The following is a 13797-nucleotide window of genomic DNA, read 5'->3' as shown; positions in this document are numbered from 1 at the left end:
ATTTGCAGTGGTAGCGTGCTGAACTGCTGACCTGCCTTTTCTATGGAGTTATTAGCTATCTGCAGCTTGTCTTTTCCTATGTCTATCAAATGTCATGTGGAATGCAACACATCAGGCATGGGTGCTAGGAATTCAAGTTACCAGGAAGAAAAATGAGTAGTACTTTTCATTTAGCTTCTAAGTTTATTTTTATTCTTTTTAATGGCTTTGATAAGGAACTCACTTGAAGCCATTAAAAAGAACCATAAATGTAACAGATGGTGTTGAACTCTTATGGGAAAGAACAACAGTTGGGTCATTGAGAGGCTCTATCCTGAACCTTCTGGGTCCTTCCTCCAGGTGGTTTCCTACATGTATAAGTAGGTCACCTAAGAGCTTCCCTTCAGATTCCCGAACTGTAATATTATTGAAAATTCAAATGTCCCTTTGGTCCTCCTAAACTCAAGTCCTCGTGGCTAATCTTGTCTAAGGTAAGCATCTAAGGGTGCACACCAACACAGGGAAACACATATCATGAAGACTTGTTTCTTCTTCCTGTATAAAACATTCAGCAGCTCAGGTCCCCAGTGGTAAAGAATAAGCAGAAATGCTTCCAAGATGCTGGAGTAAGGCTGGAGTTTCTCTATCATGCCTAGGTACCCATGATCCTCCCAGGTCACTACACTTGGACACAGTGGTGCAAAAGTGAAACATCTACTTACTGTGCCTCTTCAGAAGACTCTTGTTTTATTTTTAATGTTCTCTTTGAAACTGGCATTTCATCTGGAAAAAAAAGAAGTTTTGGAACAAATTATATTTTCCTAAATGGTGGCATACATTTATGTGGATAAGTAGCTCTATTTCCTGCCCACTCTGTCCTTTCTTAATTAATTCTGATGTCTAACACTGTCCGGCACCAGATATAAAAATAAAACTTTATCTAATGAGATGCGAACATTGATATGCAGGATCAGAAACCAGCTCCACAAGCATAAAATTCTTCAAGGTCACCAGTGGATTTTAAGCGAGGAGCTTAAAGCTTAATTTCACTGCAAACATGATTTTAAAAGAACAAGAATGGAAATGACTCTGCTCTACTTAGGTTTTCTGTGTAGGTTTTACAGAGGAAGTAATTACTCCCAAATACGAGGATCAGCATATTCTGCATGTTATTTTTTTTCTCAAAGGCTGGGTGACTTAACTCTTCACAGCAAACAGGTTATGGTATGCTGCAGACAATCAGCCCTTAATGTTCTTGTGAGCTTGAAAGGCAAAATCAGTTAGGATCTAATCTTATTTTTGAAATCTTCATTTTGTTTTACATATGGCTAATAATCTTAACAATCTGAGAACCTCTCTCTTTTTCCCTTCCAATATTTGGAAGAAATTAAAACAGCATTAATAGAAAATACTATAACAGTTCACCCTTTTCCTTTATTTCTGTCATCAGGCAGGATTTCTGTAATTCTTTTTCCTTAAGCAAGGGAATCAAATTTATGCTGGCAATCCTGCCTGCACTTCCTCAGGCGCCACCTGAGCAGCTCACTAGGGGGAAGGGCATTTGCTCCTCACACACTCAGTACACCACTTGCTGCTAATGTACACAGGCTATAGCTAAAACTTGTCAGCATTTCCCAAATAAGAAAGTCAAAACGGGAGTGCCTGACCTGTCCAGATGCAAGCAAACAAAAACCACATATACCCTCTTCATCAGGCCACTCAAGTGGAGATTTAAAGTAGTTGGGCCAAGGACTCTCAGGGCTACAAAAAGCAGGGGTATTTTGAGTTGCATAAGGTTCAGTCAGTGAACCTCCTTGTATGAGTCAGGTTAGGAAGTCTTCTATCTTCAGAGAGCTTACCAGTATCCAAGTCACCAAGTTGCCAATAGAAAGCACTACTTGGCAGTTTCATGCAAAAACAAGGATGTCCATGTTGACTCAAATAGTTTGGCAATATGCCTTGTGCTAACAGCACTAGAGGCCATTGCAGATGGTAAATACCAGTGCACATACCAGACAGACAGACAGACACAAACACACACACACACAGAGTCATAAGTGATTGGTTTTCTTACCCAATTCCTGATCTGTTGGATAGCCATGGAGATCCTGACTGTGGTTTCCCCAGTCCTCCTGTGAATAGTCCTCCATAGTGCTGCCATCTGACTCCAGCTCCTGGTACAAGCCACTACTGTTAATAAGTACAGGCTGGCAGGGCTGAGCATCCCATCCTCCCTGACCAAACACCTGTTCCAACTGTTCAAATGTGTAACTGCTCTTTCTTTTCCCAACACCATGTTCTTTCACCCGACTGTAACACCTGCGAAGGGTCTAAGACACAAAGTCTTTTGTTATTCCTTTAAAGCTGTACTTCCTCCTCCAGATACGGACCACAGATATTAATTACTATTAGACAGACACAGACAGACAAACACAGACACATTGTTACAGGAATGCTAGATTTCAAATAAATTATTATATTAGAAAAATACTAATTTAGCATTTACTCAAACATGTTATAATCAAACAATTATTTTGCAATTATCAATTAAAACAACAAGAAACATTACAACATTATTGCAAGTACCCCATACACATATTTTATACCCCCTCCCCCACTTAAAAAGGGTAAGGGGGAGGAAAAAAAGAAATACCAGCCAGCCAATAGGATGCACACCTGCCACAGGAGAGAAAGCTGCTATGGTGCCCAGAATTTGGAAAACGTGAGGGAAGGAAGACAGAAAGAAGAATTTCCCCAAGTGAAAAACATCTTCCTTACTCTTGGTTAAGGAGAACAGAGGAAAACAGTTGCCTAGACAAAGTAGCTGACAAAGCAGATCACTTATTGACTCTTTTTTCCTTCCTAACTCACTCTGTCATGGTAAAAGAAAAAAAAAAAAAACTCTACAATTTAAGCAGAAATCAAATCAATAATGTCATAACTCCCTAGTCTCAGACACAACGACAAGTACATTAATACCTAAATTTTACTAATCTACCAAATCAAATTGCTAGCTGAACACAGCAACAAACAAGGTCAACAGTCTTTCTTAGGGAAGGGAGGAAGGGAGTCATCTCACTTCTTTCTCTGTCACTTGGCACACAGCAAATAAATACCATTATGCAAGCTCCCAGAAAAAACCTGGATAACCTCGTTGCCTTGTTCAACTCTCTCGCTTTTTAGGGTCTTTATTTCCACTTCACATTTCAGGCTAGCCCAGTTTTCCTGAATGTAATGGTACACCTCATGTTATGTTACTTGATAAGCTAAAAGATACATCAAGAACTTATTCTTAGCTTAAAACTTCAGTCACATTCAGGCTCTACTTGCTCTCTGCCTTCCTTTCTTCCTTCCAATTGTTCTTCTTCACAGGACTTCACTCAGAATTTTCTTGAGACAAAACCTCCTTTTCCCTAGTGGCTCCTTAATATTTTCTAACTTAACTGTTAAAACTAGTTTATCTCTAACATAATGTATAAGCATTATCAACACTATAAGACTCTCCTAAAGGAGAGATTGCCTTCCATAAGCCAATATATGACCTAGTCTCACCAAATTAAAACAAGTCTGAAACGTTATGGCTCTCCATGAAGTGCAGGATCTTTAAATCACAGCTGACAATCTACAAGACACTCCCTTAAACACTCTAAAATCTGGGCTCTGAGGCCAGAAATCCAAATGGGAAAATAATAATAATAATAAAAGCATGAGACATGATCGTCTGCCTCCCTCAGACATGGTCACCCGCCCTGCAGCCTCAGACCCCCAAACAAGCATCTGCCCATTGTCCGTTTCATTGAGATAGCATCTCCCCCACCACCTCAAATGATCCTCACATAAAACTGAGGCTTCTTATAAACCCTCTAAAAACCAATCATCTTGGCTTTCTTTTTGTAACGGAGAATTGTGACCCCATAGGACAAAACCATCTAAAAACAATCCAGAAAAGTAAACTTGGAAAATGTGTGTCATGGTCAAATCTCTCAACAGAAGAGACAAGCACTGCAAATCTCATTTGACTTCACACATACTCCCCTTTCCCGGCACCCTCTGCCCTCCTCAGAGATTGGAATTTGAATTACAAACAGCCCCTGACAATTTATTTTTATCTTACAATGTCTAGTTTCTGCCTCCAAGAACACCCCAACCACTCTGGACTCCTCCAAGAACTGTAAATAGAGTCCCAACTCTGTCCCCTCCTAAGACCATAAATGGAGATGGAAACCGTGTCCTTCTCACCACTTACTGGCTGCCTACAGCACAGCAAAGTCCACTTAGATGTCACTAAGGGTTACCCCAGAAGCCAAAGAAGGGTGCCACTCTTACGAAGAAGTGTCAAAGGCATAAGAAAACCTACCAATTTCTCCCTATAACTGCAAACACATATTCTCTTTATCAAAAATAAATTCACCAAATTTTGATAATGTATGTGGAGAGAAACCAGAGAAAAGACATTTCTCCAAAGCCAGCAAATTGAGCTTACAATTTTCTTCGGTTATGCAAATGTGAATGCTGAGATCATCGATCTCTGACCGCTAGACACATCTTTTACTTGCAGTGCACACCTGTAACGCAGGTTTACAATTAGTACAATGTGTTTGGTAATGTCTAAAACCATGATAATAATCTGTTGTACTGGAATAACATTAAAAAGATTTCCAAATCAACTTTCCTTCCTTCAAGATGTAAATACATATAAGCAATTTCTTGTAGGTCTAATAAATACCAAAAATCCAAGGACAGTCTGTTTAAAGAGGCACACCCCCTAAGATGGTGGGGAGGAGGGGAACTCAAACAGTGGCTTAACTGCTACCCTTAGACCCACTAGGACTCACTTGAGAGCTCAGACATAGATAAAAAGGACATTTGGAGACCTTCCAATTCTTACCACCCACAGAAAAGATTATACAATACATTATCCCCTAAATGCTTAATCAAAGCATATAATTAAAAGACTGGGCGGCTGGATCAACAATCCTAAATAAACCAACTAAAAACCTTCTCTAAATCAGAGATCATGATGCTCCAGAGTCCAGGAAAAAGGAGACTGCAGCTCCCATTTGAGTCAGCTACCAAATCCAACAAGATACACCATTTGGCTTTCTTAGTGAACCACATTCTGCTTGACATTTAAAAATCTCACTTCACTTCTTTCATTTACCTCACTCATCTCAGAAATGTATAGCAATTTGATCTCTAATTGGAAAAACTTTAAAACTACTAAACACTATTCAATTAAAAGATAACAGTTAACTTCCTCACGGTGAGAAACCTCTCTGGTCAGCTGATAGTGTCTCCCTGGAGAGGCGCTGTAAAGACTATACTATCCACCCAAACAGAGGCAGTGAGGAGTCAAGGAAATCTAGAAAGAACTAAGCAAGCACAACAACTTCAAGGGGCCAAACCAGAGTTGTTCCGAGTATACGATCAGAAACGCCAGGCGAATGCTTACTCAATTCACCATACAAATGCTTGGGTTTCAGGGCTACAACCGGAAAAGAACCAGAGAAAAAGCCTGAGGGATGTTCCATTACCGAAGCAGGGGGGAAATTGGCTGACAGCTAAAAATTTATAGGACAGAGTGAAAGTCTTGCCAGAGTTTAAGATTAAAGTAAAAGAAAATCAGAAAATAAAAAGATGACATTCATTGTGGATGAATGTACGGGGAGTCCACGGGGAGAAGGGCAGGTAAACAGAGGCGGGAGTTTTAGATTGGCAGGACTGAGGGTTTGACGGCAGCAATGCGAAGAAAGACCCAGGGTTACAGCACACGTAACATTAAATACAGTGCACAATGCAGCTATCTTGCCAAAGTAAGCAAATCCAGTATTGGGTTGTATAGGCAGAGGAATCACATGTAAGCTATGAAGGTGGCTCTTCCTCTCTATTCAGCACCGGTGAGGCCACAGCTGGAGCACAGCATTCAGTTCTGGGCATCGAACCAGCTACAAGAGAGGGAAATTGTAGAGTTCAGAAAAGGGCAAATAAAATAATGAAAGGCTTGGAAAATAAGATCTACAAGCAGGGTCAGTGGTTTCAGAGCCCTTCCTGGCTTTATTAAGTACCCTGAGGATGAAATTTAGGTTTTTCACTTTAGTGTCCTCTAACCCCTGCTCTTGTATTAGAAATGGGAAGAGCTAGTTCTTCTCTGCTTTGGGAATACAGGAGGCAAACTAACTAGCTCATATAGGCACAGGCCAAGAAAACTGCTGGTGGCAATTTACCCCCTTTATACAGTAATACAGTCACATGACAAAACCACTGTTCTAACACAATTGGTGGCAAGTAGAGCAGAGCATACAATGAAGAGGAGCAGAAATAAGTCATAATGGCTACATAAACATGCTGTTTAGAAAATACTGGCTGCAGATGAAAAATAATGTGAACCTGCAAGGAGGACAGCTTAGTTATAATAGTAGGAAACAATGTTATAAGAAAACACAAATAGTAACAGCTTTTCAGATGTAGTTGTCAAACTGGCCACACTACACTACACATGCCCTGTAGTTACCTTACCCAGTGCCAAACTGAACATGATAAACCCAGAATTCCTCTAACTCAAATGAATAAGTCTTCAAAACTCAGATACTCTACAAGAAATGGGGAAATTATACAAAAGGTAAATCTCCAGTAACTAATTTTCTTATAAAAGTATCAAAATAAAACTTTAAGCTGGGTGTGGCAGTTCACTTCTATAATGCCAGCATACGAGGTAGAAAGACTGTTGCAAGTTCAAGGCCAGCCTGGAGTACAGGGAGACCTTGTCTCTGGAAAACAAATAACCCCACCCCACCAAACAAATACCACTGACGAAGACAAATGAATAGTCTCTATAAAACAGATCTTTTCCTTTTAAACTACTATTACAATTATTACTAGTGGCTCTTTTAAGGAGGCAACAAAACACCAAGTTTCAATAAAAACTGAGAAGGTCTGAAGACACAGCTCAGCGGAATGCTTGCCTAGTATGTATAAAGCCCTGGGTGCAATATTAAGCAACACACACAGACATACACACAGACGTAGACAGGCTGGGGGTGTAGCTCAGTTGGTAGAATACCTGCCTAACATGCTAACAGTAGGTGGTGCATGCCTGTAATCCCACCACTGGGAGGCAGAGGTAGGGGGATCTCTGAGCTCCAAGACAGCCGGGCCTACAGAGTTCCAAGACAGCCTCAGCTAGAGAGGTCTGACTCAAAAAGAAAACAAAGCAAAACAAAAAAAGCAAGGTGTACACACCTTCTAACACATGACTGCAACTTTTAGGTACAAAGTACCTAAAACAAAATCATTTGGATAAAACTCTTGGTATTATCATACTGGGTTTTCAGAACATTAATATATGGCAAACTGACTAAATCCTTTAAAACCACTCCTCACCAAAAGAAAAAGAAAAAAACAAGAACAAAGAAAAAAATATAGGGAACTTGTTTCATGTTCTCCTGGTTCTGCATGTTAGAGCAGATAATTCTAATCTACACATGTTGCTCTTCCTTCTCTTATGCTCCTATTCAGGAGAGTCTAACCTTAGGGTTACAGGTTCCCTCCTGAGGAAATGCACATATCACAAAGTTCCCAGTCTCCTTGATGAGCCATACACACACCCTGCTTTAAAGCCTGCTCTACAGCAGAGGCTGTTCTTCCAGGAAAAAATAAAAAATGTGTTAGGAAGTCAAAGATAAGTCGACTCAATTTATATGACAGACTTCAGAAGAGATTCTAAAGACGGACACAATCAGGGCCAGCAAGATGGCTTGGCAGGGAAAGGCATCATGGCCATACTGATAACCTGAGTAAAATTCTCTCAGAGAACGTCTCACTGTGTTGCCCAGGCTGAGCCCAAAGTCAAGGGATTCCCTTACCTCAGCCTCTCATAAGTCGAGCAGGCATGATATACAGCACTTAGATTTCCCGATTTTTTCCAACAAAATTTTTGTAAAGCTCACAATAAACAAATAAATAAGCAAAGGAGAACAGTATTGATTCAGAAAAATGTCACTTATTGTCATTCATTTCAATAGATTAACTGAAAAACAAACAAAAAACCCACAAGTATCCTAGATGTGGTCCATACTTGTACTTCTAGAGGCTGGAGGATAGAAAATTCTGGGCCAGCCTGTGCTTTAATAGTCAGATCATATCTCAATAAAAGGATTACCAACAAAAATAATATACAAGGATCTTACTGGGATGAGAAGGAGTACCCCTTTTTCTCTTTCTTATTTTTACTTTCTTTCTTTCTTTCTTTCTTTTTTTTTTTTTTTGGTTGTTATAGACAGTTTTTCTGTGTAGCCCTGGTTGTCCCGGAACTGTAGACAGCACTGTAGACCAGGCTGTCCTGAAAGCTCTGCCTGCCTCTATCTCCTGAGTGCTGGGATTAAAGCATGTGCTGCCACCACCCGCCAAAAGCTTTTTTTTTCCTATGTAATAAGCAACAACTGTTTTTCCAGAAGTGACAATAAACAATATTTAAAAATTCATTCTGGAAATACAAGGTCAGTCTAGGCTGAGACCCCGTCTCAAAACAAAACAGAACTCCAACAAAACTGCAGGTACTATGGACATGTCTGCATGCTAGACTGCGAATGGGCGGTAGGGCATGCTAAGGAAGCACTTGTAACGGAGCCCAACATTGAAGGGAGTGTTAAACAAGGTGTGATATCCATTCAGGATGGTACTCCAGAAAAAGCATTCCTCTAACGTTGCTATGTTAGCATCTCAATACTTCACACTTTGGGGCTCTAACTCCAAGTGTTATTCAGATAACATTAAAATTGTCTTTCATTTATTAATAGGTAATAATGAGGGGAAAAACACATTCACAAAAATACTTCTGGCATGGCAGAGGGAACCATTCCTCCCTTTTAAAAGTCCCCATTTGATACTGAAGACAAAGCTCTGCGGTTAAGAACATATATTGTTCTTGAAGAAGACCTGAGTTCAGTTCTTGGCATCCACATCAGAAAGCTCACAATAACCTGGGGATCAGATACCCATCTGACTTTCAGACACACACATGTAAATATCATATCCCCACACAAACTATGAACTAACTATTCCACAATCAATTATGCCCGCAAATTAAGGTCACTCCCCTAACAAAAATCTTGACCAGCTTTTACTGTAGTAACATTATCCTGCTGCTGAAATACAAAAGTAGCCTCTACTCACTTAAAAGTTTAAGAGTGAAACCACGGGGTCAGTGAGAAGGCTCGGCAGTTAATGGTGCTTACTGAATGGGCCTGGCTACTGGAGTTCGAGCCCCAGAACCTATATAAAGGTGGACAGAAAACCAACAGCACAGAGCTGTCCTCTGGCATCCTCATGCAGATGACTGTGGGCCCACTAAAAATAACATTTTTTAAAGTGAACCTACAGAGTAGGCCACCTTATCCCTTTCACATGCTGGCCATGTCATCAGCTCAGCTTGTACTTGTTTTCTTCTGAAAACTACCATCCAGCTAGCAAAGACAACCTGTAGTAAGTGTTTCCATTAGTAAATTTATGCACTTATGAAATCAATCCTGAATCCATGATATCTCACTAAAAACTAAAGCTCCTAGAAATCTTCCATAGAGACATCTGGCCCTTAGCTGGAGAGATGGCTCAGCAGTGAAAAGCACTGGATGATCTTGCAGAGTTCAATTCCCAGCACAGACATGGTGCAGACATATGTGCAGGCAAACACACACACAATTTAAAGAAAAAGAAAAATCTCTAGGTCCAAACATTAAATCAAGAGTTAGCCAGTTCTAAAAACATTTTTAAAAATTTCATTTATATAGAATAAACTATAAGCAATAACTGTATAAGATTTACCATTTTATGAAAAATTAAAAGCAAGTTCTAAGTTTACTCTAAGTTTCTGCCTTGGAGCAACCTAAAATTACTTAGGAAGTTGACACAAAATTTAGATGATCAGCATAGGATATGGTGGGTCTATCCCCATAATCCCAACATTAGGAGGTAGAGGCAGGACCATCTTTCATTCATGTTCATCCCCAGCTACGTAGTGTGTTTCAAGGCAGCCTGCACTACGTAAGATCCAAAACATGAGAAGTTTTAGTGTGCTTACCCAAACCTAATGAGTATGGGCATATCACTGAATGTGGCCTCCTAAGCAGTATGTGAGAGGCAGCCAGTGCAGTGAGGCCTTCTACTTGGCAGTGACGACTCACGTTAACACATAATAATGACTGTCAGGTACGCGCCTAAGCCACCAGAAGCACTCACCACCATCTTCAGGTTATGCACTGTCCACTTACATGTGCCGCTGTGTGACTTTCTTTATTTTATTGCTGCTTTGCTCTGTAAGACAGTCGCACTGTGTAACTCAGGCTGCCCTGAAACTATGGAAATCCTCCTCATGGAAAGCCTCCGCTATTTGCTACTTTTTGTCAACTTGCCACAAGCTAGAGTCATCTTGCAAGAAGGAACATAAATTGAAAAAAAAAAAAAGAAGTATCAAATTGGGCTGGGGGATCTATGGCCCATTTTCCTGATTAATGATGGATGTGGGAGGGCCTAGCCCACTATGGTCAGTGCCACACCTAGGAAGGTGGGCCTGGGTGGGGTAATAAAGCAAGCTGACCAAGCCAGAGGAGCAAGCTAGGAAGCAGTGTTCCTCCACGGGAACATGAGAGGATGTTCAGGTCTTGCCTTCAGGCTCCTAAATGAGGTCCTGACTTGTCATGACAGATTGTAAGCCATTAAAATGAAATAAGCCTTTTTCTCCTCAAACTGCTTTTGGCCATATATACTAAAGAGAGCAAGCAAGAATAGCCTCAGACTACAGAAGTGAGCCTTCATGCTTGACTGTGCTATACTTTTACTGACTGGCAACAGAGTACATTTGTTCTACCAGCATCACGACATGTTGAGTAATGCTTTGCCACCGAACATAAAGATAGCTCTAATTTGATTATATGACAAGAAATGTTTGGCTCCATTCTAATGGCCTCTGTGTACCTCCGTTGTTGACAAAAATCTCATCATGTGAACACAACTTGTAAGCGTTACAATTCGCCTCATCTCCGGTATTATCACTATGGAGGCAAGTCCCCAACCATTTCCTCATGTCGCAATTAATAGAAAGCATGAGAGCATGGCCATAATCTATACATCATTTGGCAAGAAAGTCCCACACTTACCTGTTTTTACTATCAAAAAGTAATTGCACCTTGTAGATGTTTTTTCTGCTTTAATTCAAGCTCACCTCCTTTAAGAGGAGTTGACAGCCCAATAACCACCATCATCCACTGAAGATGTGAATGAATGACAATGAATCTTCTACAATACTTTATTTTCACAGGTTTTAAACTCTTCCTTAAAACTTTCCAAAACAGAACTTGTATTTTTGTTGTCTTCTTTTGTAATCCAAAACTCATTGTTCACCATGAGTTTTGATTCATGTAAGAAGGACTATGATATTAAGAACAGATCTAGAAAGAAAAAGTTTATGGGGACTGGGAGGGTCGTTCAGCAGTTAAGAGCACTGGCTCCTCTTCTAGAGGACACAAGTTCAATTCCCAGCATCCACTAGGCAGCTCACAAAGGTCTTTAACTACAGCTGCAGGGGATCTGATGCCCTCTTCTGGTCTCCTCTAGCACTGTATACATATGATGTACTTAAACGTTTATGTGTGTAGGCAAAATATTCATAAAATATTTTTAAGTTGATAATTTAGAAGCATAGGTGATAAGAAAACTCAGATGTAATGGTTTGGCATTCCACTTTTCATGTGCTAGATGAAATATGCCCTTTTGTTAAGGCTTCAGTCTTGGACATATCTGCAGTTGATATGTCTCATCGTAGACTGATGCTCAGTGTAGCAAGCAGTATATTGTTACATTAAAATCTTCATTAGTTTCACTTTAAGAGTTTTGTGGCTTTAATGACCAATTGTGACAGATTTCCAAAAAGCATTCTTGGATTCAAACATTCCCTAGTGATGTCATGCCAGTTCTCACTCTATAAGAGTTTTTGAGGTGCTCAAACCCAAATGAGTCTAGAGCAGTAACCATAATTGTGTTTTTCTGTTCAAGTACACATTATTTGAAATCAATAGATAATTCCAGCTGAGAAAGACAATTTAGCATCATAATATAAAAAATAGAGTAGGCTGTAAGATCCCATAAATCTGAATGATGAAATTTAACTCAATCAGAAATATATGCATTTGCCCAGCATATAAAAGGAACTGGGTTTAATCCCAGAAACAGAGAGAGGGAGAGACAGAGAGAGAGAAAATTAAGAGGGCTGGAGGCACAGCTCAATTGGTACAATGCTTGCCCAGCATACATGTCATGCTGGGTTTGATTCCCCAGCACTTAAATAAGGCATCGTGGCAAATGCCTACAATCCCAGCACCAGAGAAGAGACAGAAAGATCAGCAGTTCAAGGCCATCCTCCTCAGCCACATAGTGAATATGAGGCCAGCCTGGGATAAATGAGACCCTATGTAACAGGGAAAACAAAATGGGAAAGAGAAAAGAAAAACATGTAAGCATAGTGGTGTGTCCATCTGGATGCTAGGATATGGTTTTGGTATTACATTTACGCTTTATACTCCAAAAACATTACTGCAGTTGTCAAAATTTAAAGAAAGTGGGCTGGTGATTTGTAGGAGAAAATAAACCAAGTTGTTACAAACACAGGATCTGGAATGAGAATGCTTATTCTTTTGTCACCACCTGCTAGCTTTGTGACATTAGCCAAATTAATTTGTGCCTTAATTTCTCCATCTGTAAAGCTGCGTTAAGGACAGTGCTCCATTACAGACTTGTTGTGAGCATTAAAGTGATGTACCTAACTACTTTTATTCAATAAATGTTAGCTGTTATAATTATTACAAAATGATGCAGGCAGTGTGTATATACTAAGGGGTTTATGAATAACAGTAAACCCAAGTAGAGCAAAGCAGAAAATTAATGTGCTATATCAAGAGCACACATTAAGAATAAAATGTGAATGACACCTTCAAATAATGGGCAGTAGTGATCCCAGCACTTGAAGGATGGTCCCAGTTTGAGGCCAGCCAGAAATACATAAAAAGACTATTTCAACACCTCTTGATCACTACAAAAACAATAATTATGTGGGGTAGGGTGGGATCAAGAGTTTCAACTAACCCATCCCATTGAACAGTGTACCTTGACTTTCTCCCATTTTAGTATTTAAAAGATGTTAAGATATCTTTTTGCTTGATAACAGCAGCTCAACACACAACAGGACTTCATACCTAGATGGTTTGTGACATTGCTGTGTAATTATCTTTTACCCAGAATCAAATTTCAGAAACATCTAGCTTTGTCAGCTAATCAATTCCAGTTTTTAAGGCTTAGCATGACTATAACTAACATGCAATTAACACACTGACATATGAACAAAGAAGGTAAAGGAGTCTAACTCCCTACCTAGAGATTTGAGCCTCACTCAATGGCAGCCTATTCACAGGAAGCAAGCACAAGGGAAAACTCAACACAAATAGTGTAAATAAGGTGCATAAAAGGCCCATATATTTTCTTGACGTTTGATAAAATAAAGCCATCTCATTCCTGTTTTGACACATGGAAATATACTGAAATTAAAATTAGGTTTACCAGTCTTGTTGAAAAATAAACATTTTGCTGGGCATGGTGGTGCATGCCTTTAATCCCAGCACTTGGGAGGTAGAGGCAGGCAGATCTCTCTGAGTTTGAAGCCAGCCTGATCTACAAAGTGAGTCATGACAGCAAGGGCTCTTTAAAAAAAAAAAAAAATTATAAATAAATAAATAAATGTATGTAAAATAAACATTTTAGGGATGTGTCATTTTA

The 13797-nt window shown here is 39.8% G+C and overlaps 1 protein-coding gene across 6 annotated transcripts in view; it reads right to left on the bottom strand.

Annotated features, from left to right (window-relative positions):
* Positions 1 to 13797, bottom strand: part of Msantd2 (Myb/SANT DNA binding domain containing 2) — a 30983-nt gene that overhangs the window by 5147 nt on the left and 12039 nt on the right. Inside the window, exons 1-3 of one of the 6 annotated variants that reach the window (XM_060371783.1) lie at positions 5835 to 5924; positions 2054 to 2153; positions 702 to 762 (exon numbers count right to left, since the gene is read on the bottom strand). In XM_060371783.1, the coding sequence (XP_060227766.1) occupies positions 702 to 762; positions 2054 to 2129 (137 nt within the window). In that variant the 5' untranslated portion in view covers positions 2130 to 2153; positions 5835 to 5924. Of the gene's footprint in view, positions 1 to 701; positions 763 to 2053; positions 5925 to 13797 lie in introns of those variants that run through there. The other 5 variants (XM_021638643.2, XM_021638644.2, XM_060371779.1 and 2 more) reach the window with 5 other exon arrangements.

Source organism: Meriones unguiculatus, chromosome 1, assembly GCF_030254825.1.
Source record: "Meriones unguiculatus strain TT.TT164.6M chromosome 1, Bangor_MerUng_6.1, whole genome shotgun sequence".
In the NCBI taxonomy this organism is placed as follows: domain Eukaryota; kingdom Metazoa; phylum Chordata; class Mammalia; order Rodentia; family Muridae; genus Meriones; species Meriones unguiculatus.
The sequence above is the reverse complement of the archived record's forward strand: the minus strand, read 5'-3'. Positions and strand labels throughout refer to the sequence as shown.